This window comes from Dendrobates tinctorius, unplaced genomic scaffold (genome assembly GCF_039654945.1).
Source record: "Dendrobates tinctorius isolate UK_male_01 unplaced genomic scaffold, ASM3965494v1 ptg000293l, whole genome shotgun sequence".
Taxonomy (NCBI): domain Eukaryota; kingdom Metazoa; phylum Chordata; class Amphibia; order Anura; family Dendrobatidae; genus Dendrobates; species Dendrobates tinctorius.
The window spans coordinates 24,144,178-24,169,724 of NW_027361960.1; the positions used below are offsets into that span (position 1 = coordinate 24,144,178).

Consider the following 25,547-nt stretch of genomic DNA (forward strand, 5'->3'; position numbering starts at 1 on the left):
ATTGACCCAGACCACTACATTCCCCTCGCACGCTACACGGCCTGAATCTGACCCTGATGAAACTCAGGTTACCCTTCCCATATACAGTTCCATCTTACACGGTGACAAAGAGGAAGCTGCAGATGAAAGTGCAGGTTCTGCCCACCCGCCATCAGACACACCACCGTACTATCAGGGGCCCTGTGCCAGTGCCGTCGCCAACGAGTGGGCCCCCCCTGCTTGCTCAGGATCACAGCACTTGCAAGGTTGAAACACTGTGCAGTGAGATGGAAGATGGGGACGACGAGGAGTCCAGACTAGTACAGGGATTCCCTAGCGAGGAGACTTATTTGATTGTTTTCAATGTTGGGACAGCAATTTTTGGGGAGCACTATACTCTGGAGAATGATAGATGGGGCCCACCATACACTGGAACATTCCAAAGGTGGACATCAGACACTGGAGCAGCATTTACATGGCCCATTATACACTAGAGCATTAGAAATGGGGCCCATTATGTTTGGAGCATTATTTGGGCCCATAAGACAGTGGAGCTTCATCCATGGGGACCAACATATACTGTAGCATTATGTGGAGCTCATCATATACTGTTTCAAACATTATATGGGACCAATGATTCTGTATGGAGAAATAGATGGGCCTCGTCATGAGATGTAAAAAGTGAGGTATTTTTCATTGTACTATACCGCTATTTCTCTGCCGTATCGGAGCATGATGAGTTGTGGTATGTGTTAAAGGGGCGCTCTTTCGCCCAGGGCACATGAAAACCTGGAGCCAGCCCTCCCCCCCCACAGTCTGTAGCCAAGTAACCCCCATTTTCAGTGCGTAACTTGTATTATGAAGTTAATTAAGGTTGACAAGCTTAAGTAAGAAGAATTGATGCTTTTGGCATTCAAATGGGCACTGTTGGTGTGTTTCCTGTCCTCCTCTCACTGCCGACTTTTATTCCCCATTGACTTACATTGGGTTTCGTGTTTCGGGACGACCCCGACTTTTCCCTATAATCGGACAATCTTGCTCGACCCGAAAAGTCGGGTTTCACGAAATGAAACGCGACCCTAAAAAAACAAAAGTCGCTCAACTCTACTTATTAGGCTTTGTGACAGGTTTACCTTGTGCAGATTTAGCAAGGTCAGCAAGACTTTTGAAAAACATCAACATGTTACATTACTAGTCCCACTATCCATGCGACTACTACTTCTCATACCTCAGCTGCGCTGCTAAAGAAAAACTCTCAGCACGCTCCGCTCCTGACATCTCAACTGCTGGTGGTTTCAGCTCCAAGCTCTTCTCCGCTCCTCCTCTACCTTCTGCTTCATGATGCGTACCTCAGGTGGTAAACCGGATCTTCAGTCACCTCCTCTTCTTTTCCCGGACTCTAGAGGTGAATAGCAATGGCGCTGCTTCTGGGTCCTCTTCATTAACCTCCAACCGGCAGCCACCGCACTGTAATCTTTTCTCACCACCTCTTCTGTTCTTCTTTCTGATGTCGCAGTGACAACGTCTTCATGCGCCGCACTGAGACTGGAAAGCTGGGCTTCATTTTCATGCTGGCATCTTTGGAGCCAGTCCTCACCCCCACTCTCCAAAGCTTTCCTCAGCAGTTGATTCAAAATGTCTTCCATCAGAATGATAATGTTTTTCTTTCAGGATCCTGAGGTAAACTGGCTGGAACTAGGTGTGCAGTGTGTGTGTGTGTGGGTGGGTTAAGTAGCTGTGTTTGAGCCTGTCAAAATACCCCTCTGCTGATTAGCAGAAGCTAATCACGTGACCCCAGGAAATAAATCACCTGTAGATGGCAAATCTTATAACACAAATTATCCCTATGACAACGAAACAAGGAGAGAGATAGCAAAATGGAGAGTAGGAGTGAGGAGGGACAGAACAATCCCATGTGCCTCTAAACTATACATTATCCGGGGCTTTGCAGGAAAATTGTGTAGCAAACTATAGATACATTTTCACCTATTTCCCCTCATGAAAATGTAAAATCTGGGACAAAAGCAACATTTTAGTGGTAAACATGTAATCTTTTTTCCTCACTGTACAATGGTATAAAATACTATGGTGACAACATGCTCCATACATCTTTATATAAATTCATTGAGTTGTGTAGTTCATAAAAGTTTGTAAAATGGGGTAACTTATTGGTGTTTCTGCTGTTTTGGCACCTCATACCGTTTCAGCAAAAACCTGCACTCCAAAATGGCACTTCTTCCCTACTTCATTTTGGAGTATGCCTGAACAGTAGTTTCTGACCACATACGGGGGTATTATCATATTCAGGAAAAATTGCACAATAAATTATGTGATCTGTTTTCTCATATTACTAATTGTGAAAATTAAAAACTTGGGACCAAAGCAGCATTTTAGTGAAAAAAGTTTAACTCTTCAATTTCACCGCCAATGTTTGTAAAATTCTATGAAACGTCTGTGGGTTTAAATTGCTGAATATAACCCTGGATGAATTAATTGAGAGCTGTAGTTTCAAAATGTCATCACTCGTAGGGGGTTTTTGCTTTTTTTGGCATTTCGGGAGCTTTGTACATGCGACATGGAGTTTGCAATGTATTCTAGCCAAAATTGCACTTCTCAAGTCAAATAGTGCTTCTTTCCAACTGAGCCCTTCTGTGTTCCCAAACACATATAGGATATCAGTGTACTTAGTATAAATAGCACAACAAATTACAAACTGCAATTTCTGTTGTTATTCCTTTTGAAAATGAAAAATTTGGGACTAAAGAAACAATTCTATGGAAAAAACTGAATTTTTCATTTTCACTGAATAGTGTTTTAAATTTGTATCACATTGGTCTCCAGTCCACACTTCTAGGTGAATTCCTCGATAGGTGTAGTTTCCAAAATGGGATAACTTGTAAGGGTTCCTGCTGTGTTGGCTCTTCAGATGCACTGCACTTGCAACGGGAAATCCATAGTCTACTGCAGACAAATTTACATTCCAAAAGTCAAATAGCGCAGCTTTTCTTCACTGCCCCACCATGTGCCCAAATTGTCATTTCCAACAATATTTGGAATATTGGAATTCTTGGGAGAATGTGCACAACAATTTGTTGAAACTATTTTTTCCTTTTGACCAACTGTTTGCCCAAAAAGTAGTTTCTAACCAAATCAGGGACATCAGCGTAATAAGGAAAAATCCCATAACAAATTTTCTGGTCCATTTTTTTCTGCTACCCGTGTGAAAATTTGATGCTAAATCAACATTTTAATTAAAAAATACAATTTGTCGTTTTTTTTATTCCAGTTTGCACTAGAGTTCTTATTCCCTTCCGATCTAAAAAAAAAACAAGACAAAACAAAACAGAAATCTTGTCATATATAACGGCCAAACTGGCCAGAAGAATATCTGGTGAAGGGGCTTATGGAACTGTTCTGTACCTGTTCTGGATCTTCTCAGTGTCAAAAGAACTCAATCCATTTAGTGATATTATTATGTCACTATAATTGACTTGTTCACATCTTACCAAATATGATGAGAGGAAGTTCCACCCATAGTTCTGCTAATCGGAAAAGTAAAAATGGTGCGATAATCCCTCCCAGGTCACACATGCCCGAACACAAGGATACACCAAAGTTTCTGGAACATTTAAAACATTTAAAACAGACTAAATTAGTTAATGCATATCTTTGAGTAAAATAACCCACAACTTTTGGCTATAATTATAAAAACATAATTAATTAAAGACAATTCAGATGCTAATGTGTGTAAAATATAGCATGTGAAACTTTTTTAGACTTCTAAAATATTTACAATAGAAAATAATTTTATATTTATTTTTTTGCTACGTTCCTTGCTTAAAAGTTTCATCATTGACAATAATTAATTAATAACACAAGCATATTATTACTTGACCTTCATTTACTTGATAAAATTGATAGATGTGCCCTCATACCATATTATTGATAAGTCACCTTCTCGTCAGGTGTTTGGTAGAGATACGTTCAGGACGATTTATTGTGCTTAGCAAAAACACATGTGCACAGCTCAGCTCAAATTTGGGCAAAATTGACCATCCTAATATTCCCTAATAACAAATGGGACGGCAGAACATTCATTTATATGTTAGCAGCAATGATAGAGCTTGTAGCTGGAATGAGTCAGTGACATTGCCTGGCTCCAAGGATCATGAGAAGATCTGGATGAGTAATAATCATCTTTTATTGGGCATATTTAAAACACTTTTGACATTATGTGGCATTTAAGAAAAACTTTAGCTATAAACAGATTTATCTACTTTTTAACTTCTCTTAAAATCTTTTCATTGATTTTCAAACAAAGAACATTAACATTGACAAAAGTGACAAACATATAGCAGATAGTGCAAACATCAGTTCAAGCCTCATTCAGATGGCTATTTTTGAAGTACATGTCTTTCCATACCGGGTGTAATTCCCAGTATCTGTATTATTCTGTTTACAGTCGGGGAAAAAAGTATTTAGTCAGCCACCAATTGTTCAAGTTCTCCCACTTAAAAAAATGAGAGAGGCCTGTAATTGACATCATAGGTAGACCACAACTATGAGAGTCAAAATGAGAAAACAAATCCAGAAAATCACCTTGTCTGATTTGGTAAGATTTATTTTTCAAATTATGGTGGAAAATAAGTATTTGGTCTTTAACAAAAGTTCATCTCAATATTTTGTTCTATATCCTTTGTTGGCAATGACAGAGGTCAAACGTTTTCTGTAAGTCTTCACAAGGTTGGCACACACTGTTGGTGGTATGTTGGCCCATTCCTCCATGCAGATCTCCTCTAGAGCAGTGATGTTTTTGGCTTTTCGCTTGGCAACACGGACTTTCAACTCCCTCCAAAGGTTTTTTATAGGGTTGAGATCTGGAGACTGACTAGGTCACGCCAAGACCTTCATATGCTTCATACAAAGCCACTCCTTCGTTGCCCTGGCGGTGTGCTTGGGATCATTATCATGCTGAAAGACCCATCCACATTTCATCTTCAATGCCCTTGCTGATGGAAGGAGGTTTGCACTCAAAATCTCACTATAAATGGCCCCATTCATTCTTTCATGTACATGGATCAGTCATCCTGGTCCCTTTGCCAAGAAAGAGCCCCAAAGCATAATGCTACCACCCCCATGCTTCACAGTAGGTAAGTTGTTCATTGGCTGAAACTCAGCATTCTGTCTCCTCCAAACACAACGAGTTTTGTTTCTTCCAAACAGTTCTACTTTGGTTTCATCAGACCATATGACATTCTCCCAATACTCTTCTGGATAATCCAAATGCTCTCTAACAAACTTCTGACGGGCCCGGACATGTACTGGCTTAAGCAGGGGGATACGTCTGGCACTGCAGGATCTGAGTTCCTGGTGGCGTAGTGTGTTACTGATGATAGCCTTTGTTATGGTTAACCCTGCTATATGCAAGTCATTCACTAGGTCCCCTCGTGTGGTACTGGGATTTTTGCTCACCATTCTTGTGATCATTTTGACCCCTTGGGGTGAGATCTTGCGTGGAGCCCCAGATCGAGGGAGATTATCAGTGGTCCTGTTTGTCTTCCATTTTCTTATTATTGCTCCCACAGCTGATTTCATCACACCAAGCTGCTTACCTATTGCAGATTCAGTCTTCCCAGCCTGGTGCAGGGCTACAATTTTGTTTCTGGTGTCCTTCAACAGCTCTTTGGTCTTCACCATAGTGGAGGTTGAAGTGTGACTGTTTAAAGTTGTGGACAGGTGGAGTGGAGGACAGAGGAGCCTCTTAAAGAAGACGTTACAAGTCTGTGAGAGCCAGAAATCTTGCATGTTTTTAGGTGACCAAATACTTATTTTCCACCATAATTTGCAAAATAAATCTTGACAAATCAGACAAGGTGATTTTCTGGATTTGTTTTCTCATTTTGACTCTCACAGTTGTGTTCTACCTATGATGTTAATTACAGGCCTCTCTCACCTTTTTAAGTGGGAGAATTTTTACAATTGGTGCCTGACTAAATACTTTTTCCCCCCACTGTATATACACTGTCTGCACAGTACCACTTCTCCTGTCCTGTATACTGGGTTTAATTCTCAGCATCTGTATTACTCTGTATATATACAGTGCATGCCACAGAAGCACTTCTCCTGTCCACTGGGTGTAACTCCCAGTATCTGTATAATTCTGTATAAGTATACTGCACAGTAGCACTTTTCCTGTCCTCTGGGTGTAATTCCTAGCATCTTTATTATTCTGTACATATACACTGTCTGCACAGTAGCACTTCTCCTGTCCTGTATACTAGGTGTAATTCTCAGTATATGTATTATTCTGTATATATACTGCACAGTATCACTCCTCCTCTCCTGTATACATACACTGCACAGTACCACTCCTCCTGTCCTGTGTAAAAGGTGTAATTCTCAGCATCAGAGCTATTCTGTATATATACACTGCACAGTACCACTTCTCCTGCCCTGTCTACTGGGTGTATTTCTCAGTAGCTGTATTATTCTGTGTGTATATATATATATATATATATATATATATATACTGCACAGTACCACTTCTCCTGTCCTGTCTACTGGGTGCACTTCTTAGTATCTGTATCATTCTGTGTATATATATATACTGCACAGTACCACTTCTCCTGTCCTCTGGGTGTAATTCTCAGTATCTGTATTATTGTGTATATATACACTGCACAGTACTACTTCTCCTGCCCTGTATACTTGGTGTAATTCTCAGTATATGTTTTATTCTGTATATATACACTGCACAGTATCACTCCTCCTGTCCTGTGTAAAAGGTGTAATTCTCAGTACCTGTATTATTCTTTATATATACACTGCACCATACCACTTCTGCTGTCCTGTATACTGGGTGCAATTCTTAGTATCTGTATTATTCTGTATATATACATTGCACAGTACTACTTCTCATGTCCTGGATACTATATATCCAGGTGTAATTCTCACCATCTGTATTATTGCATATATATATATATATATATATATATATATATATACACATATATATACACACTCTGCACAGTACCACTTCTCCTGTCCTGTGTACTTCTCAGCATCTGTATTATTCTGTACAGTGCCTTGCGAAAGTATTCAGCCCCCTGGAACTTTCCAACCTTTTCCCACATATCATGCTTCAAACATAAAGATACCAAATGTACAAAGTCCAGACCTGAATCCAATCAAGAATCTGTGGAAAGAGCTGAAAACTGCTGTTCACAAATGATCTCCAGCAAACCTCACTGAGCGCGAGCGGTTTGCCAAGTAAGAATGGGCAAGAATTTCAGTCTCTCGATGTACAAAACTGATAGAGACATACCCCAAGCGACTAATCGCAGCAAAAGGTGGCGCAACAAAGTATTAAGTTAAAGGGGCCGAATAATATTGCATGCCCTACTATTCAGCTTTTGAATTTGCACAAAAATTTAAAATAACCAATAAATTTTGTTCAACTTCACAATTGTGTCCCACTTGTTGTTGATTCTTCACCAAAAATTTACATTTGGTATCTTTATGTTTGAAGCATGATATGTGGGAAAAGGTTGAAAAGTTCCAGGGGGCCGAATACTTTCGCAAGGCACTGTATATACATTTCATGGTACTACTTCTTATGTCCCGTGTGCTATATATCCAGGTGTAATTCTCTGCATCTGTATTATTCTGTATATCTATACTGCACAGTACTACTTCTCATGTCCTGTGTATTATATATTCAGGTGTAATTCTTAGTATCTGTATTATTCTGTATATATACACTGCACAATACCACTTCTCCTGTCTTGTATACTGGGTGCAATTCTTAGTATCTGTATATATACACTGCACAGTACCACTTCTCCTGTCTTGTATACTGGGTGCAATTCTTAGTATCTGTATTATTCTGTATGTATACACTGCACAGTACTACTTCTTCTGTCTTGTATACAGGGTGCAATTCTTAGTATCTGTATTATTCTGTATGTATACACTGCACAGTACTACTTCTCCTGTCTTGTATACTGGGTGCAATTCTTAGTATCTGTATTATTCTGTATGTATACACTGCACAGTACCACTTCTCCTGTCTTGTATACTGGGTGCAATTCTTAGTATCTGTATTATTCTGTATGTATACACTGCACAGTACCACTTCTCCTGTCTTGTATACTGGGTGCAATTCTTAGTATCTGTATTATTCTGTATGTATACACTGCACAGTACCACTTCTCCTGTCTTGTATACTGGGTGCAATTCTTAGTATCTGTATTATTCTGTATGTATACACTGCACAGTACTACTTCTCCTGTCTTGTATACTGGGTGAAATTCTTAGTATCTGTATTATTTTGTATATATACACACTGCACAGTACTACTTCTCCTGTCCTGTATACTGGGTGTAATTCTCAGTAGCTGTATTATTCTGTATATATACACTATAGAATATTACTTCTGTCGTCCTGTATACTGGGTGTAATTCTCAGTATCTGTATTAGTCTGTGTATATATACACTGCACGGTATTACTTCTGTCCTGTATGCAGAGTGTAATTGTCAGTAGCTGTATTATACTATATATACACTGCACAGTACTACTTCTCCTGTCCTGTATACTGGGTGTAATTCTCAGTAGCTGTATTATACTGTATATATACTGTGATAAAACACTCCGGGATCGCCTTTGCTGGGGTCAAAGGTCACGTGCGTTCAGCATGAAACTCAGGCGCAGAGCTGGGATTCGTGTATAACTGACCCTGGGTCAGGTTTATTAACGGTGAAAGCAATGCAAAAGGAAATAAAACATAAAACAAATCCTTGCCTGTCCGACACTAACTAAACAATGGACAACCTAACTACCAACTGGCGGGCTTCTCCCGTCCAGCCAAACCACAGTTGCAGTGGGCACTGCTTCCACTCACGTGTGTCTCTCACACAGACAGGCTCTCTGTGTTCCCAGGCTGAGACACTCACACAACCACCTTGCATCCTTTTATATCCACCTCCCATTATCCATTAGTAAGCAGGTGCGATACTTACCAGACTAGGCCACATAGGAAAGGAATCTGGGCGAGATATACCTGCCCTCATCCACTATTCCCACATGATTCTCACATATCCCCCCCTTCTGCTCAGACCACTCCGGTCGAGCAATGACACCTGCCAAACAGTGCACTCGGGACAGGGCATCTGCATTTCCCATCTGTACCCCTGGGCGGTGCTCCACCGTAAAAGTGTAGGCCTGCAGGGCAAGGAACCACCGGGTCACCCGGCTATTCCGTTCCTTGTTCAAGTGCATCCACTTGAGAGGGGCATGGTCAGTGATCAGCCTGAACTTTCGGCCCACCAGGTAATATTTGAGGGCCTCTAGAGCCCACTTAATGGCGAGGCACTCTTTTTCTACGACTGCATACCTTTGCTCGTGTTTATTCAGCTTCCTACTGAGATAGAGGACTGGGTGTTCCACTCCATCCCTCACTTGTGAGAGTACAGCCCCGATACCGGTATCAGAGGCATCCGTTTGTACCACAAACTCACTGTGGAAGTCCGGAGTCACCAGTACGGGCTGAGAGCAAAGTGCCCGTTTTAGGCTATGGAAGGCTTCTTCAGCCGCTAAACTCCATTTAATCATGACGGAGTCTTTCCCTTTTGTAAGATCCGTCAGGGGGGTAGAGATGGCTGCAAAATTGGGTATGAACCGGCGATAATAACCGGCGATCCCCAGGAAGGCTTGCACCTGCTTCTTGTTGACAGGTTGTGGCCAGTCCTGAACCGCCTGAATCTCATCAACCTGGGGTTTAACAACACCCCTCCCAATTACATACCCCAAATACCGGGCTTCTTCTAGCCCGATGTGACATTTCTTGGGGTTCGCGGTTAGACCTGCCTCCCACAGGTCGTCAATCACAGCTTGTACTTTCTGGAGATGAGTCTCCCAGTCCAAGCTGTAAATGACAATGTCATCCAAATAGGCCGAAGCATACCGCCTATGTGGCCTCAAGACTCGATCCATCAGTCTCTGGAAGGTCGCCGGTGCCCCGTGCAGTCCAAACGGCATATACACATACTGAAATAAACCTTCCGGCGTAGCAAATGCTGTCTTTTCTCTGGCAGCCTCCACCAGAGGGATCTGCCAATACCCCTTTGTTAGGTCTAGGGTCGTAATATTCCGGGCTTTTCCTAACCGATCTATTAACTCGTCGACCCGGGGCATGGGGTAGGCATCAAATTTTGAGACCGCATTCAGTTTCCTGAAGTCATTGCAGAACCGGATGGTGCCGTCCGGTTTAGGAATTAGCACAATCGGGCTGGACCACGCACTGTGCGATTCCTCAATGACTCCTAACTCTAACATTGCCTTCACTTCTCAGGAAACGGCTTCACGGCGCGCTTCCGGGATTCGGTAGGGCTTTACGTGAACTGTGACACCAGGTTCCGTTACGATGTCATGTTTCATTAGCATAGTCTGCCCGGGTTTTTCTGAGAAAAACTTTTGGTTGTGAAGTAGAAACTGCCTGACTTCTGTCTTTTGCCGCTCCGAGAGAGTCTCTGCAACCCGTACCTCCGGTACGGTATGCGAGCAGACAGGACGGGCCAGCTCCGCTGACAAGGCAGACCGATCCTTCCAGGGCTTTATCAGATTTACATGATAAATCTGTTCAGGTTTCCGTTTACCTGCCTGGTATACTTTGCAGTTTACTTCACCAACTCTTTCCTTGATCTCAAAGGGGCCCTGCCACTTTGCCAGGAACTTACTGTCCACCGTGGGGACCAGGATCAACACCCTATCTCCGGGTGCAAACGTACGGATCTTGGCGCCCCTATCATAGATTCTTTTTTGGGCTCCTTGAGCCTGTATCATGTGTTCTTTGACGATAGGCATAACAGCCGCAATACGGTCCTGCATTTGTGTGACGTGATCTATCACTGTTTTAAACGGAGTGACCTGACCCTCCCAGGTTTCTTTTGCAACGTCTAACAGTCCGCGAGGACGTCGGGCGTACAATAACTCGAAAGGCGAGAATCCCGTGGAAGACTGGGGTACTTCCCTGATGGCAAAAAGCAAATACGGAAGTAAATAGTCCCAGTTCTTCCCATCCTTGTCTATCACCTTTCTCAGCATCTGCTTCAGAGTTTTATTGAACCGTTCGACCAACCCGTCTGTTTGAGGGTGATACACGGATGTGCGTAACGGTTCAATTTGTAACAATCGGCAGAGCTCCTTCATTACCCTGGAAATAAAGGGGGTCCCCTGGTCGGTGAGTATCTGTTTTGGTATACCGACCCGACTAAACACATGCACCAGTTCCTTGGCAATCGTCTTGGTGGCCGTGTTACGCAAAGGGATGGCCTCCGGGTAACAAGTGGCATAATCCAAGATGACCAGGATATGTTGGTGTCCACGTGCAGACCGTGGAAGGGGCCCAACTAAATCCATCCCAATCCTCTCAAACGGGACTTCAATAATAGGTAGGGGTACCAAAGGGCTACAGAACCGGGGCTTAGGTGCAGAGGCTTGGCAGTCAGGACAAGACTCACAATATACACGAATATCGTGATGCATGCCTGGCCAAACAAAACAGTGTAATATCCTTTCGGTGGTTTTCTGGACTCCCAGGTGACCTCCCATCACATGTCCGTGGGCCAGGTCCAGCACCTGCCGCCGGTAGGGTTTTGGCACGACTAATAGTTGCACCATATCTTCCCCCTTTTTCTCTATCTGATAGAGTAAATCATTCTCCAGAACCATGTAAGGATATGCCAGCCTAGAGCCAGGTTCTACGGGTACCCCATTTATCACTTTTACATTTGTCCTAGCCTGAGAAAGGGTAGGATCCTTTATTTGCTCGCTTTGGAAGTCATCTTTCTGAACTTCTAAATCCGGCAAACGGGGAGGTGGACGGCTGTCGGCCTCCTCCTCTTCCCCGGTCTCCTCCGTATCACCCGCCATGACTGAAAACGGGAACTGCAGGTCATTTCCCGCAGACTCTTCCCCAGAGTCTTCTGGGGAGACCTCTTCCAGGGGTTCGGGACCCACACGCGCCCTGGGAGAAGAATCATGTTCACTATTACCCTGGGGTATCAACTGATTCTCCCACAATTGCCAGAAGTGGGGAAAATCCCGGCCCAGGATAACATCATGCAATAACGCCGGGACGAGTCCCACTTTATGTTGCACAGACCCATAGGAAGTAGTAATGCATATGACGGTGGTGAGGTACGAACAGGTGTCTCCATGCACACATGTTACAGAAAATTTGTCTGATGGTCCAGTCGGGGCTGACACCAGACTGGCCTTCACCAGAGTCACCACACTTCCCGAGTCTAACAATGCCACCACATTTTTGCCATCAACAATTAAATCACACAAGTGTTTTTCCACATCCTTTTGACCTGCATTCTCACTCACCACCCGTGCAACCATAGACATGCGGTTTTTAGAGTCCGTGACGTTGCACTGCATGGGTTCAGTAGTGACCGGACAGTTCGCAGCAATATGTCCCATCTCTTGGCAGCGGAAACACCTAACGGGCCCCTTGCTTAGACCATAGTTCGTTACTCTCGGCCTCGCATTGCGGGCAGTCCCGTTTTCCTCCTCCACTGTCTTAGGGATTTTTCCATCTCCCCTACTCCCTGGAACAGTCTTACCGGTTCCACGTGGAGATGATGAAGAACGAGGTGGGGTAGCGTCGTCTCGGAGTCCTTCCGCCATGGAGTAACGTTCAACCAGATCCACCAGTTGATCTGCCGTCGTAGGATTTCCATGGCTTACCCACTTCTTCAGGGCTGGCGGTAGAGCTCTCAGGTACTTGTCCATGACGACTCTCTGAATTATCTCTGGCGCTGTCAACACCTTGGGTTGTAGCCACTTCTTCGTCACGTGGATCAGGTCGAACATCTGTGACCGCGGTGGTTTATCCGGCTGATAAGTCCATTGATGCACTCTCTGTGCACGGACAGCGGTCGTCACTCCCAGCCGGGCCAAGATCTCGGATTTCAATTTGTCAAAGTCCTGCGCAGCTTCAGGTTCCAAGTCATAATACGCCTTTTGGGCCTCACCGGAAAGAAACGGGGCAATCAGGCCGGCCCATCGTGCCTTCGGCCATTTTTCTCTCACCGCCGTCCGTTCAAACGTGGTCAGGTATGCCTCGACGTCATCTTCGGTCGTCATCTTCTGCCAGTACCGACTCACGTGAATCACTCTCAACTCGGCTTCCAGGTTAACCTCCTGTAGGCTTGCCAGGCGCTGCGCCACCTGCTGGAGAAGCGAACGATCGGTAGCTGTCATGTCCACCAACTCCTTCAGCTGGGCCATCATCACCCGATTAGCTTCTTGCTGGACGGCGGTGGACTGTACCAGCGCTTTCACCACGTCCTCCATGCTCATGCTTGCAACGTGATGCCTGCATTCTCCACCACAATGTGATAAAACACTCCGGGATCGCCTTTGCTTGGGTCAAAGGTCACGTGCGTTCAGCATGAAACTCAGGCGCAGAGCTGGGATACGGATGTAACTGACCCTGGGTCAGGTTTATTAACGGTGAAAGCAATGCAAAAGGAAATAAAACATAAAACAAATCCTTGCCTGTCCGGCACTAACTAAACAATGGACAACCTAACTACCAACTGGCGGGCTTCTCCCGTTCAGCCAAACCACAGTTGCAGTGGGCACTGCTTCCACTCACGTGTGTCTCTCACACAGACAGGCTCTCTGTGTTCCCAGGCTGAGACACTCACACAACCACCTGGCATCCTTTTATATCCACCTCCCATTATTCATTAGCAAGCAGGTGCGATACTGACCAGACTAGGCGACATAGGAAAGGAATCTGGGCGAGATATACCTGCCCTCATCCACTATTCCCACATGATTCTCACAATACACTATAGAATATTACTTCTGTCATCCTGTATACTGGGTGTAATTCTCAGTATCTGTATTAGTCTGTGTATATATACACTGCACAGTACTACTTCTCCTGTCCTGTATGCAGAGTGTAATTGTCAGTAGCTGTATTATACTGTATATACACTGCACAGTACTACTTCTCCTGTCCTGTATATTGGGTGTAATTCTCAGTAGCTGTATTATTCTGTATATATACACTATAGAATATTACTTCTGTCGTCCTGTATACTGGGTGTAATTCTCAGTATCTGTATTAGTCTGTGTATATATACACTGCACGGTACTACTTCTGTCCTGTATGCAGAATGTAATTGTCAGTAGCTGTATTATACTGTATATACATTGCACAGTACTACTTCTCCTGTCCTGTATACTGGGTGTAATTCTCAGTAGCTGTATTAGTCTGTGTATATATACACTGCACGGTATTACTTCTGTCCTGTATGCAGAGTGTAATTGTCAGTAGCTGTATTATACTGTATATATACACTGCACAGTACTACTTCTCCTATCCTGTATACTGGGTGCAATTCTCAGTAGCTGTATTATTCTGTATATATACACTGTACAGTACCACTTTTCCTGTCCTGTATACTGGGTGCAATTCTTAGTATCTGTATTATTCTGTATGTATACACTGCACAGTACCACTTCTCCTGTCTTGTATACTGGGTGTAATTCTCAGTATCTGTATTAGTCTGTGTATATACACTGCACAGTATTACTTCTGTCCTGTATGCAGAGTGTAATTGTCAGTAGCTGTATTATACTGTATATATACACCGCACAGTACTACTTCTCCTGTCCTGTATACTGGGTGTAATTCTCAGTATCTGTATTATTCTGTATATATACACTATAGAATATTACTTCTGTCGTCCTGTATACTGGGTGTAATTCTCAGTATCTGTATTAGTCTGTGTATATACACTGCACGGTATTACTTCTGTCCTGTATGCAGAGTGTAATTGTCAGTAGCTGTATTATACTGTATATATACACTGCACAGTACTACTTCTCCTGTCCTGTATACTGGGTGTAATTCTCAGTATCTGTATTAGTCTGTGTATATATACACTGCACGGTATTACTTCTGTCCTGTATGCAGAGTGTAATTGTCAGTAGCTGTATTATACTGTATATACACTGCACAGTACTACTTCTCCTGTCCTGTATACTGGGTGTAATTCTCAGTAGCTGTATTATTCTGTATATATACTCTATAGAATATTACTTCTCCTGTCCTGTATACTAGGTGTAATTCTAAGTATCTGTATTAGTCTGTGTATATATACACTGCACGGTATTACTTCTGTCCTGTATGCAGAGTGTAATTGTCAGTAGCTGTATTATACTGTATATACACTGCACAGTACTACTTCTCCTGTCCTGTATACTGGGTGTAATTCTCAGTAGCTGTATTATTCTGTATATATACTCTATAGAATATTACTTCTCCTGTCCTGTATACTAGGTGTAATTCTAAGTATCTGTATTAGTCTGTGTATATATACACTGCACGGTATTACTTCTGTCCTGTATGCAGAGTGTAATTGTCAGTAGCTGTATTATACTGTATATACATTGCACAGTACCACTTTTCCTGTCCTGTATACTGGGTGCAATTCTTAGTATCTGTATTATTCTGTATGTATACACTGCACAGTACCACTTCTCCTGTCCTGTATACTGGGTGTAATTCTCAGTATCTGTATTAGTCTGTGTATATATACACTGCACGGTATTACTTCTGTCCTGTATGCAGAGTGTAATTGTCAGTAGCTGTATTATACTGTATATATACACTGCACAGTACTACTTCTCCTGTCCTGTATACTGGGTGTAATTCTCAGTATCTGTATTAGTCTGTGTATATATACACTGCACGGTATTACTTCTGTCCTGTATGCAGAGTGTAATTGTCAGTAGCTGTATTATACTGTATATACACTGCACAGTACTACTTCTCCTGTCCTGTATACTGGGTGTAATTCTCAGTAGCTGTATTATTCTGTATATATACTCTATAGAATATTACTTCTCCTGTCCTGTATACTGGGTGTAATTCTCAGTATCTGTATTAGTCTGTGTATATATACACTGCACGGTATTACTTCTGTCCTGTATGCAGAGTGTAATTGTCAGTAGCTGTATTATACTGTATATACACTGCACAGTACTACTTCTCCTGTCCTGTATACTGGGTGTAATTCTCAGTAGCTGTATTATTCTGTATATATACTCTATAGAATATTACTTCTCCTGTCCTGTATACTAGGTGTAATTCTCAGTATCTGTATTAGTCTGTGTATATATACACTGCACGGTATTACTTCTGTCCTGTATGCAGAGTGTAATTGTCAGTAGCTGTATTATACTGTATATACATTGCACAGTACTACTTCTCCTGTCCTGTATACTGGGTGTAATTCTTAGTATCTGTATTATACTGTATATACACTGCACAGTACCACTTTTCCTGTCCTGTATACTGGGTGCAATTCTTAGTATCTGTATTATACTGTATATACACTGCACAGTACCACTTCTCCTGTCCTGTATACTGGGTGCAATTCTTAGTATCTGTATTATACTGTATATACACTGCACAGTACCACTTTTCCTGTCCTGTATACTGGGTGCATTTCTTAGTATCTGTATTATACTGTGTATACACTGCACAGTACCACTTCTCCTGTCTTGTATACTGGGTGCAATTCTTAGTATCTGTATTAAGGCTCATACTTGCGAGAAACTCGGACAAGTCTCGCACGTCAATACTCGGCACTGCCGCCGGCACTCGGATCAGAGCATTCAGCTGCATGTATTTCTATGCAGCTGAATTCATCCAAGTGCCAGCGGCAATGCCGAGTATTGACGTGCGAGACTCGTCCGAGTTTCTCGCAAGTGAGTATGAGCCCTCATTTGATGCTGCCAAATTGGGTAATGTAAACCCACCTGAAATTGCAAATACTTAATGACACCCTCTCTTCCAACACAAACACCCAAGTTACCTCTAATTCCCTCCATGATTGGTCCTGCCATTTTCTACACATTTCCTTGGAATTCAGGTATCACATAACCTGCGGGCGCTATACAAGAACAATTTTCCTCCCTTGCTGCAAAGCATATCAGTGATGCTCTTCACATGGTCAAATTTTATGCTTTGTAGAAAAAACGAGTATATTGTATTTTCTGGCCTCAAATGAAATACTTTGCTACAGGGCCTTGGTTTGTGGATACAGATAGTTGACCTATTTGCTCTACAGTTTTATAATTCTTTTCTGCTGTTTACAATGGCATGTCTGCAGCACCCTTGGTGCAGCTGTGAGGTCGGAAACTGGAGAGAGCTGCTCATTGTGAGATGCAATTTCTTATATTTTCAGATAGAAATGGAGGGTTGGCATATGCACTCTTTCAAGCAACAGTTATGAGGCCTGGAAATACGTGGCCAGCTGATGTAGTAAAGGCATCTGGTTTTAAGGATATTTCGCTATCTCTGTTAAAGAGGCTGCACTCTCAGATATTTGTCTTGGTAGTCCTCTACCTAGAACAGCAGAATAAAAAGGGGAAAGTTGTGGAAGGGTTGCAGGATCATCCGGTCTCAAAAAGCAATGTCCAGACCTCAGGTGCACGCAGGAAAAAAACCTCTCTTTTCCTGGAGCAGTTGATGATGATGATGATGACAGCTCTCCACAGTTATTGATTGAGCAAATAGCCCCTCATGGTGTGATGACCCCAGCTCTTTGGCAATGTGTAGTAGCTCTCCTCACTCCCGCTGCATATAACACTATACGTACACTCTCAGCCTGGACCTTGGCATCCACGGCACCTCAGTCTTAGGCTACTTTCACACTTGCGTTTTTTTGTGGTGCGTCTTTTGCGCACACAAACACATGAAAAAAAAGTATACAAACGCTGCGCTTTTTTCAAGCATTTTTATGCGCATGCAGGAAAAAACGCAGCGTTTGTATGCGTTTTTAGTGCGTTTGCGTTTTTTTGCACATTGCTTGTCCTCACCCCAAAAAAATCTAGATAACAATCTTGCAACACACACGACCAATGTGACGTCAGTGGCGGTGTGGTATGTTAATACATAGACCCTGTCTACAGTATTCTTCACATTTGCTTGATTTTTCTCGTGTCAACATGGATCTGCGCTGGAAGAGTTTTCACTTCAACTAGGATTTGGACATCGTGATGGCTAGGGCATATGCAGTTGCTTGCCATGAACAAAGGAAGAGAGAGAGACAGCGAAGACGGCAGTGGCGGCGTATGTGGATACATCCGATTGTTCAACTCCAGGAGAGCCGTGGGGCGTACCACACCCTCTACAGTGAGCTACAGGCAAACCCGGAGAAATTTACAGATTATATCCGTCTGTCATTTTGATCGGGAATGTGAATGGATTTTTCGTCTACAATCCCTGTCCCCAGATGGGATGAATGAGTGTATGTCTTATACCTGATTTATCTAACATTTAATATTTAACACTCTCTGGTTTGATAAATGTGCCGGTTCAAGTGTATGTGGGAGCATAATGGCATGTCTTAACGTGTTTTACGTGTACCATATTGGTGGTTTGATTATTATATCATATTCTACTTTCTTAAATATCAACCTATATTATATTTATGAATTCCATATATAGTCCATTCTTAAATTCACTATTTGGATCTGTATGATAGGCCCTATGTAAGTGGTATACTGAATGGTCTGTAGTCGCTTTTTGAGGTACTGCGCTGTACAAGGAAAACGATCGCTGATTGTATGAGCATGCACTGTTTGGATTTGTTATGTCATGGCCATCTTGGTTTCTGGCCACTGACTATTATACTGCGCTATATCTATGACACGCTCCAGGACCTAAGCAGCGCGAATATTGCGAGCGCTTACTAAGATTGGAGCCTGCGCAGTTTTGTTTTGCTGTTTACTGTGGCCATCGTTGTTCCTGGCCTTACATCCCGTGGCTGGCTCCCGGGCATGCGCATTTGACCGGGGATGTTCATCAGAGACAGGAAGCTGCCGCGGCAATCTTTGTTTGCGTTCCTCAGTGGAGCGCACGCCGGGATCCGGTGACATGGAAGTCTGATATGCCCATGTGAGTAAATTGTGACACGTGTGGAATTAACCATGTGTATGGTTCCTTGTGATTTGAACGCCTGATTGTGTGGGCGTTACCCATTTGAGGAGTAATCTGGGGCTATATAAGGCTAGTCTCTCTGACCTTCGATGCCATCTCATCTTGATATCTGACACGATGGACACTCTCTTCATTTGTTTTGCCTCCTGATGAACTGCTGATGCGGGGAAACGAGTTGGGGTGACTCCACAAATGATAAGTGGCCACTTTTTTATCTTTTATGTATGCCTCATCTCAAAGGCATTGCTTTAAAATATGGTGGACCTTGATGTCATGATGTGGTATTTCTTGTCTTAATTGTCTTGGATTTCTGCATAAGCTCTAGGGCACTCTTATTATTCATCTCTATACTATCAGCCATTATTTTTATACCTGTGTTATTAGGGACTGACAGGGCAGCGAGGGACAGTCCTCGCTGAGTGGGGGCGCCAAAAAATCGGGATCCTTAGGGTGCCAACCTCCATGGTTAGGAAGGTATCAGTTGAGTTTATTGTAGGGCCTTGCAGCATCTCAGATTAGGTCTATATTGTGGCATTTGCCATTTTTTCACTGGGAATGGGTGGTTTTTATTATTATATGAAATTAAAAGTCGTTTTCATAGGGATTATATGTTCACTTTCTTTATATCCGGATGTCCCAAGAAAGCTTCAGGGATTTGCTTGCTCGTGTCCAAGAATCCATCCGGAGACAGGACACAGCTCCGTCGTGCGATTCCTCCTGAGGAACGGCTCCTGGTGACATTACAGTACGTAATATTTAAAAACGGGGTGGGGACTGATGGTTTTGTTTTTTAACATGTACTATTCAAAACCTGGGCTAATTATTTTTTGTGAATGTACTAATTTTTTATTTTGTAGTTTTAAAAAACCATATACAGACATATTAATTTTACTTCTTTCTCTGTTTCACAGATTCCTGGCGATTGGAGAGATCCTATCTTCATTACACTTCCAGTACCGTATTGGAATCTGCACCTTGTCTGGAATTGTTGTGTACACCTGCCGGGCTCTCTGGAATGTTTTTGTCCCGAATTTATGCCCCTGCCCACCACTGAAAAGTGGATGGAAATTGCTGACAAATTCTGGACAGTCTGCAATTTCCCCAACTGTTTGGGAGCTGATGATGGTAAACACATACGGATCATCAAACCCAAAAGAACTGGATCTGAGTACTAGAATTCCAAAAAGTACTTTTCAATAGTACTCATGGCCATTGCGGATGCCGGATGTATGTTTGTAGCGGTGGACATTGGAGCATTTGGCCGTGGTAATGACTCCAAGGCTTTTAAAAACTCAGACATGGGCCGGAGGTTGTATGGCATCCAATTTAATTTCCCTATGCCACGGCCTCTTCCCCACACCGAAGCTCCACCACTGCCCTTTGTAATAGTTGGGGATGAGGCTTTTCAAATGTGCGCAAACCTACTGAAACCCTACTCCAGCCGTGACTTGGACCACATCAAAAAAAATCTTTAATTACAGGCTGACCAGGGCCAGAAGAACTGTAGAGTGTGCTTTTGGGATTCTTGTCTGCAGATGGCGAATTTTCGGCACAGCCATTAATCTTAAACTTGAAACAGTGGATGAGGTGGTGAAGGCGTGTGTGGTTCTACATAATTTTGTGATGGCTAAAGAGCACCCGACCTTTGAACTTGATGATGCTGCTCCTAACCCATTGCCTGAATTCACTCAGCACCCTCTCAGGTGATCCGTCGAAGTTGGCCAAATGAGGGACCAATTTGCGGCCTACTTTATCTCTGATGTAGGACGGGTGCACTGGCAAGATGAAATGGTGTAAAAATGTTTTCGTGTGTGTATGTTAATAAAAAACCTGTTTTGATACCAGTACCGAGTGCACTATGTTTTTTACACTCCAATAAAATAAAAAACTTCCCATGTATACCTGTGAATTCATGATGCTCTCACACCTGGGCAGGTAAATACACATATGAGTTAAACTGTAGCATCGCTAGTCTGCGTGAAATATATTGGTACGTAAGCAACGCTGCAGGTTAAATATGATATGTGTATTAACCAGGCCATGATTGATAAATAGTTATGATTAGAATTGAGCAACTTTGGTAGGATCGGGTTTCATGAAACCAAATTTGTTTCAAATGAAACTGATCCGACTAGTGGAAAAAAAATCGGCGTTTCATTCAAAACCCGACCCCAATGAAAGTCAATGGGGAATAAAAGTCTGCATTGAGTGGATGAATGTAATCCGCTCAATGCCGACTTTTATTTGCCATTAACTAACATTGTGGTAGGGTTTCGAACGAAACTTGACTTTTTTTTGCCCAAGTTTCACCAGTTTGTGTTTCATGAAACCAGATCTTAGTCGGTCAACTCTAGTTAGTATACTAGGCCTTGGTATTTAACATATGACGTGTATTTTAACCATCAGTGGATTCAACACACATGTAATAAGAGTATGTTGTTAATTACAAGGTATATCAATAATCCCCCTTGCCTAGTATCACAATAAGTGAAATGACGATGGTAAAAACAGCCAATCCTCAAAACACTTTTTATGACACCTTGCAAAGTTTAAGGCGCATTGTGTGTACGGCGCAGTGTGTGTAGGCGGTGCCAAAAACATTAATCAAACTTTGCTATGGTGAACCAGAAATTTAAATTTATTTTTAACCAAAAAAATTATAAAAAACTTAATTTTTTTCTGCGTTTGGGGGCAGATGGTTGCAAGTTGGGGGTGTGCAGTGAAGATGAACAGCTTATAGTCGATGAAGGTGTTCTAGGGGAAGGGGCAACAAAACTTGTGGGGGAAGGGAGTCCAGTTATGGGAATGGAACTAGGCCCACTAGGAGGAGAGGACAGAGGTTCAGCTACATTGGTCCTAACTGTTTGTCTCCTTAAACTGGCCTGCCTGGACTTACTTGGGCCCAATGCCCGCCTTGATTGTTGGAACTTTGGGCAAATAAGGAATGTGGGTCCCCCGTCTGCTGCTGTGGCTGCTGCTGTGCATGCTGCTGCTGCTGTGGCTGCTGCTGCTGTTGTGGCTGCTGCTGTGGCTGCTGCTGATGCTCTGTGGTGGCGGTGGCAGTGCTCGTCCTTGCAGGAGGACTGGTGGTGGCAGTGATGGTCCAGGTTTGCGGAGTGGCAGTGGCAGTGCTACTACATGTTGTAGTGTTTGCGGCAGGGCTGCTCCACGTTTGAGGAGTGGTTACTGTGGCTGTGCTCCAAGCATGCATGGGGGTGGCGGTGGTGCTCCAGACAGGAGCAGCGATTGCCATGGTGGTGGCGGTGAAGTGACCAGCAGCACTCAGACTTGTGGTGGTGCAATGGTGGGTGTCCTGGCTTTCAATAGAGGTGTCCGTGCAGTGGTATGCAGCACAAGTTGGTAGTGAGGTGAAGCGATTCAATGGTGGCACAGTTGGAAATGACACCACTGACTGCTGCCCATACCGATTATGCTGCATAGCCTGCAAGAAAGCATTGTTGCAGGCCTGCATCACACTCAGCTGTTGCTCAGGACTAAGGTGTTCCGCCATGCCCTTTTCAATCTTACTAAAAAAAATGGTACGCTGGTCTGTTGAGATCGGCCTCCAGACAGTTAAGGAGCTGTTCGACAGAATGGAAGCGGTGTTCCATGTGGTTAAAACCACGTTCCATGAGTGAAAAACCGCTATCCACTCTGTCTGACAGCGACTTGAGGCTGGCATTAAAGGCCTCGCTCAAGTGCATAAACTCGGGCAAGACATTCCTGTCCAAGGCCCTCTGCCGCTGGCGGGTAGTGCCCGCATAACCAGTGGCAGAGACCTGGGACAGGGGTACACCTGATGGACCAGCTTCCTGGTCACCAGCTGTCTGTGTGGCTGACCTGCAAGGTGCTTCCTGGCTGTCAGATGGCTGGGACGGGTCAGAGGACGTCTGATGAAGGACCGCTCCAGGGCCAGGTTGCAGGGTGCTGCTACAGGTGCTGTGGAAGAAAGGAAAATCATTACTATCATCCCTTTACAAGAAGCATCAGCTGTGGATTAGAAAAACACAGATTAATAAAAATAAAAGCCCAAAAATTATAATACTTACGATCTGGACTTAGGAACTGCAACGCTTGATAGTACCGGTATCTTGTTCTTGTACTTGACGCTGAACCACTGCGAACCTGGCCCTCAGCACGAACATCACTGTTGAAGCGGTCCTTGATCGAGCGCCAATCTATTCGGACTTTGTCCACTGTTGGAAAAACAAACAAACAAACAACATTTAACAATTGTGTTTGATGCACGACATATGCTATCACTAAACCCAACAGTGCCATCGCGAACAAGAGTCAATGCGGCACAATACAGCAATACAATACCCAAAGCAGTCACTGTTGAGCCAGATGACACTGTTGGGTTTCCTGCTAGAATATATCTAGCACGAAACCCAACAGTGCCATCAAGGACAATAGTCACTGCGGCACAATACAGCTATACAATACATAAAGCAGTCACTGTTGAGCCAGATGACACTGTTGGGTTTCCTGCTAGAATATATCTAGCAGGAAACCCAACAGTGCCATCAAGGACAATAGTCACTGACGCACAATACAGCAATACAATACCCAAAGCAGTCACTGTTGAGCCAGATGACACTGTTGGGTTTCCTGCTAGAATATATCTAGCACAAAACCAAACAGTGCCATCAAGGACAATAGTCACTGCCGCACAATACAGCAATGCAATACCCAAAGCAGTCACTGTTGAGCCAGATGACACTGTTGGGTTTCCTGCTAGAATATATCTAGCAGGAAACCCAACAGTGCCATCAAGGACAATAGTCACTGCGGCACAAGACAGCAATACAATACCCAAAGCAGTCACTGTTGAGCCAGATGACACTGTTGGGTTTCCTCCTAGATTATATCTAGCAGGAAACCCAACAGTGCCATCAAGGACAATAGTCACTGCTGCATAACAGAGCAGGGAAATACTTACTAAACGCCTTTTTGGAGGATGCAGTGGCGCTGTCCCAGCCATCCATCAACGCTGCGGCCACCTCATTCCATAGCCGCCAGGTCACCACATTGTCCTTGTACAGCCGGTCACGGCTGTCCCACAACGGGGCACGCTCCTGGACCAGGCGGATAAGGTGCTCATTATCCAGGTAGACGTCTTCATCCCGTTGTGGAACCTAGACAAAACACATTCATTAGAATATTCGAATTTTGTGTGAATAAAAAGTTACAAAAAAGATCCAGAAAAGAGGAAATATAGAAGATAAAAATAAAGAACATTACAAATTATTTGATACTTACATTCCGTATCACCACCGGGACTTGGCTTGGCTGCTCATGCTGTTCGCCCTCACTAGTCGCGTCCGCTGAAGATGACGATGTCTGAAAAAAAGCCAACAAATGTTAGAGATTTTGAGAAGCAGCAGATATACTTACCAAACGTATGAAAATAATCACCTCACGGTCTGCTTGCGCCAGTTCCTGCCGGGATGGTGAATATTCCGATTCCGAAGACATACTGCATGTAAAAATAATACAAAGCATTAGTACATATACAATTTAAAAGGTCAGGCATACATTTTTTAGATGTAATAATACTCACATTCTTGCCGCTGAAGCTGGAATTGAAAATGGGGTCTTCTTTTGCAGCCTTTCTGCTCTCCAGGCTGTCTCTATAGTTATGGTACAGTGCTGGCAGACACCTCCTTTTATATAGACATGAAGTTTTTTTAGGTGGGGATTTTTATAACTAGTCTAACCAATGGACACCAAAAAAACGCATGAGCAAAAAAACTGCATACACGCACGTATGTGCACCCATAGACCATAATGGTAATTTTTTGCGCAAAACGTTCGCATACGTGCGCATGCGTTTTTTTAAGCGGTTGGGCGGACCAAAAAATGCAACATGTAGCGTCTGGAAATTAAGGACGCACACCATAAAAAAACTCAGCGCACGAAAAACGCATACGTGCGCATGCCAATGTGCACGTATGCGCACCCATGTTAAATATAGGGGAAAAACGCATACGCACGTATGCGCAAAAATGCAGCGCAAAAAAACGCAAATGTGAAACCAGCCTCACAGGAAAGTACCTCAGCTCTCTTCCCACCACTGGAAACTAAGCATTATATCAAGACATTCCTCCTCACTGATCCCTAACTGACGTCATCTGGCAGTTGGACACCTTTTGAACCGCGCAGAACAGTATGTCCCATGCAGCTGTAAGCTGTACAGATTTTGCTGGAGCCCCGATAGTGACCATAGGTGATGGCTGGCCACCTTGATATCGAGCACCACACAATTCCAGAGGTGTAGGGTTGCCTCTCCTGAGCTTGGTAGTTCTCCTGTGGGGGCTGCTACCCACCAGACTTCACAATAGCCCTTACACTAATTACATGTGTTTGTGTAAAAATGGCCAAAGAGCTGGCTTCTCACACCATCAGAGTTCACATTTATGGCTACGGTCACAGTATCAGTATTTAGTCAGTATTTTACATCAGTATTTGTAAGCCAAAACCCGGAGTGCGTCAAACATGCAGAATTGGTGCACTTGTTTCTCTTATACCTTGTCC

The 25,547-nt window shown here is 43.4% G+C and overlaps 1 protein-coding gene across 1 annotated transcript in view; it reads right to left on the reverse strand.

The window, feature by feature from the left end:
• SLC22A3 (solute carrier family 22 member 3) overlaps positions 1-25,547 on the reverse strand; it is a 469,228-nt gene that overhangs the window by 41,584 nt on the left and 402,097 nt on the right. Inside the window, exon 9 of the mRNA XM_073560189.1 lies at positions 3,486-3,598. Coding sequence (XP_073416290.1) covers positions 3,486-3,598 — 113 coding nt within the window. The remainder of the gene's footprint in view (positions 1-3,485; positions 3,599-25,547) is intronic.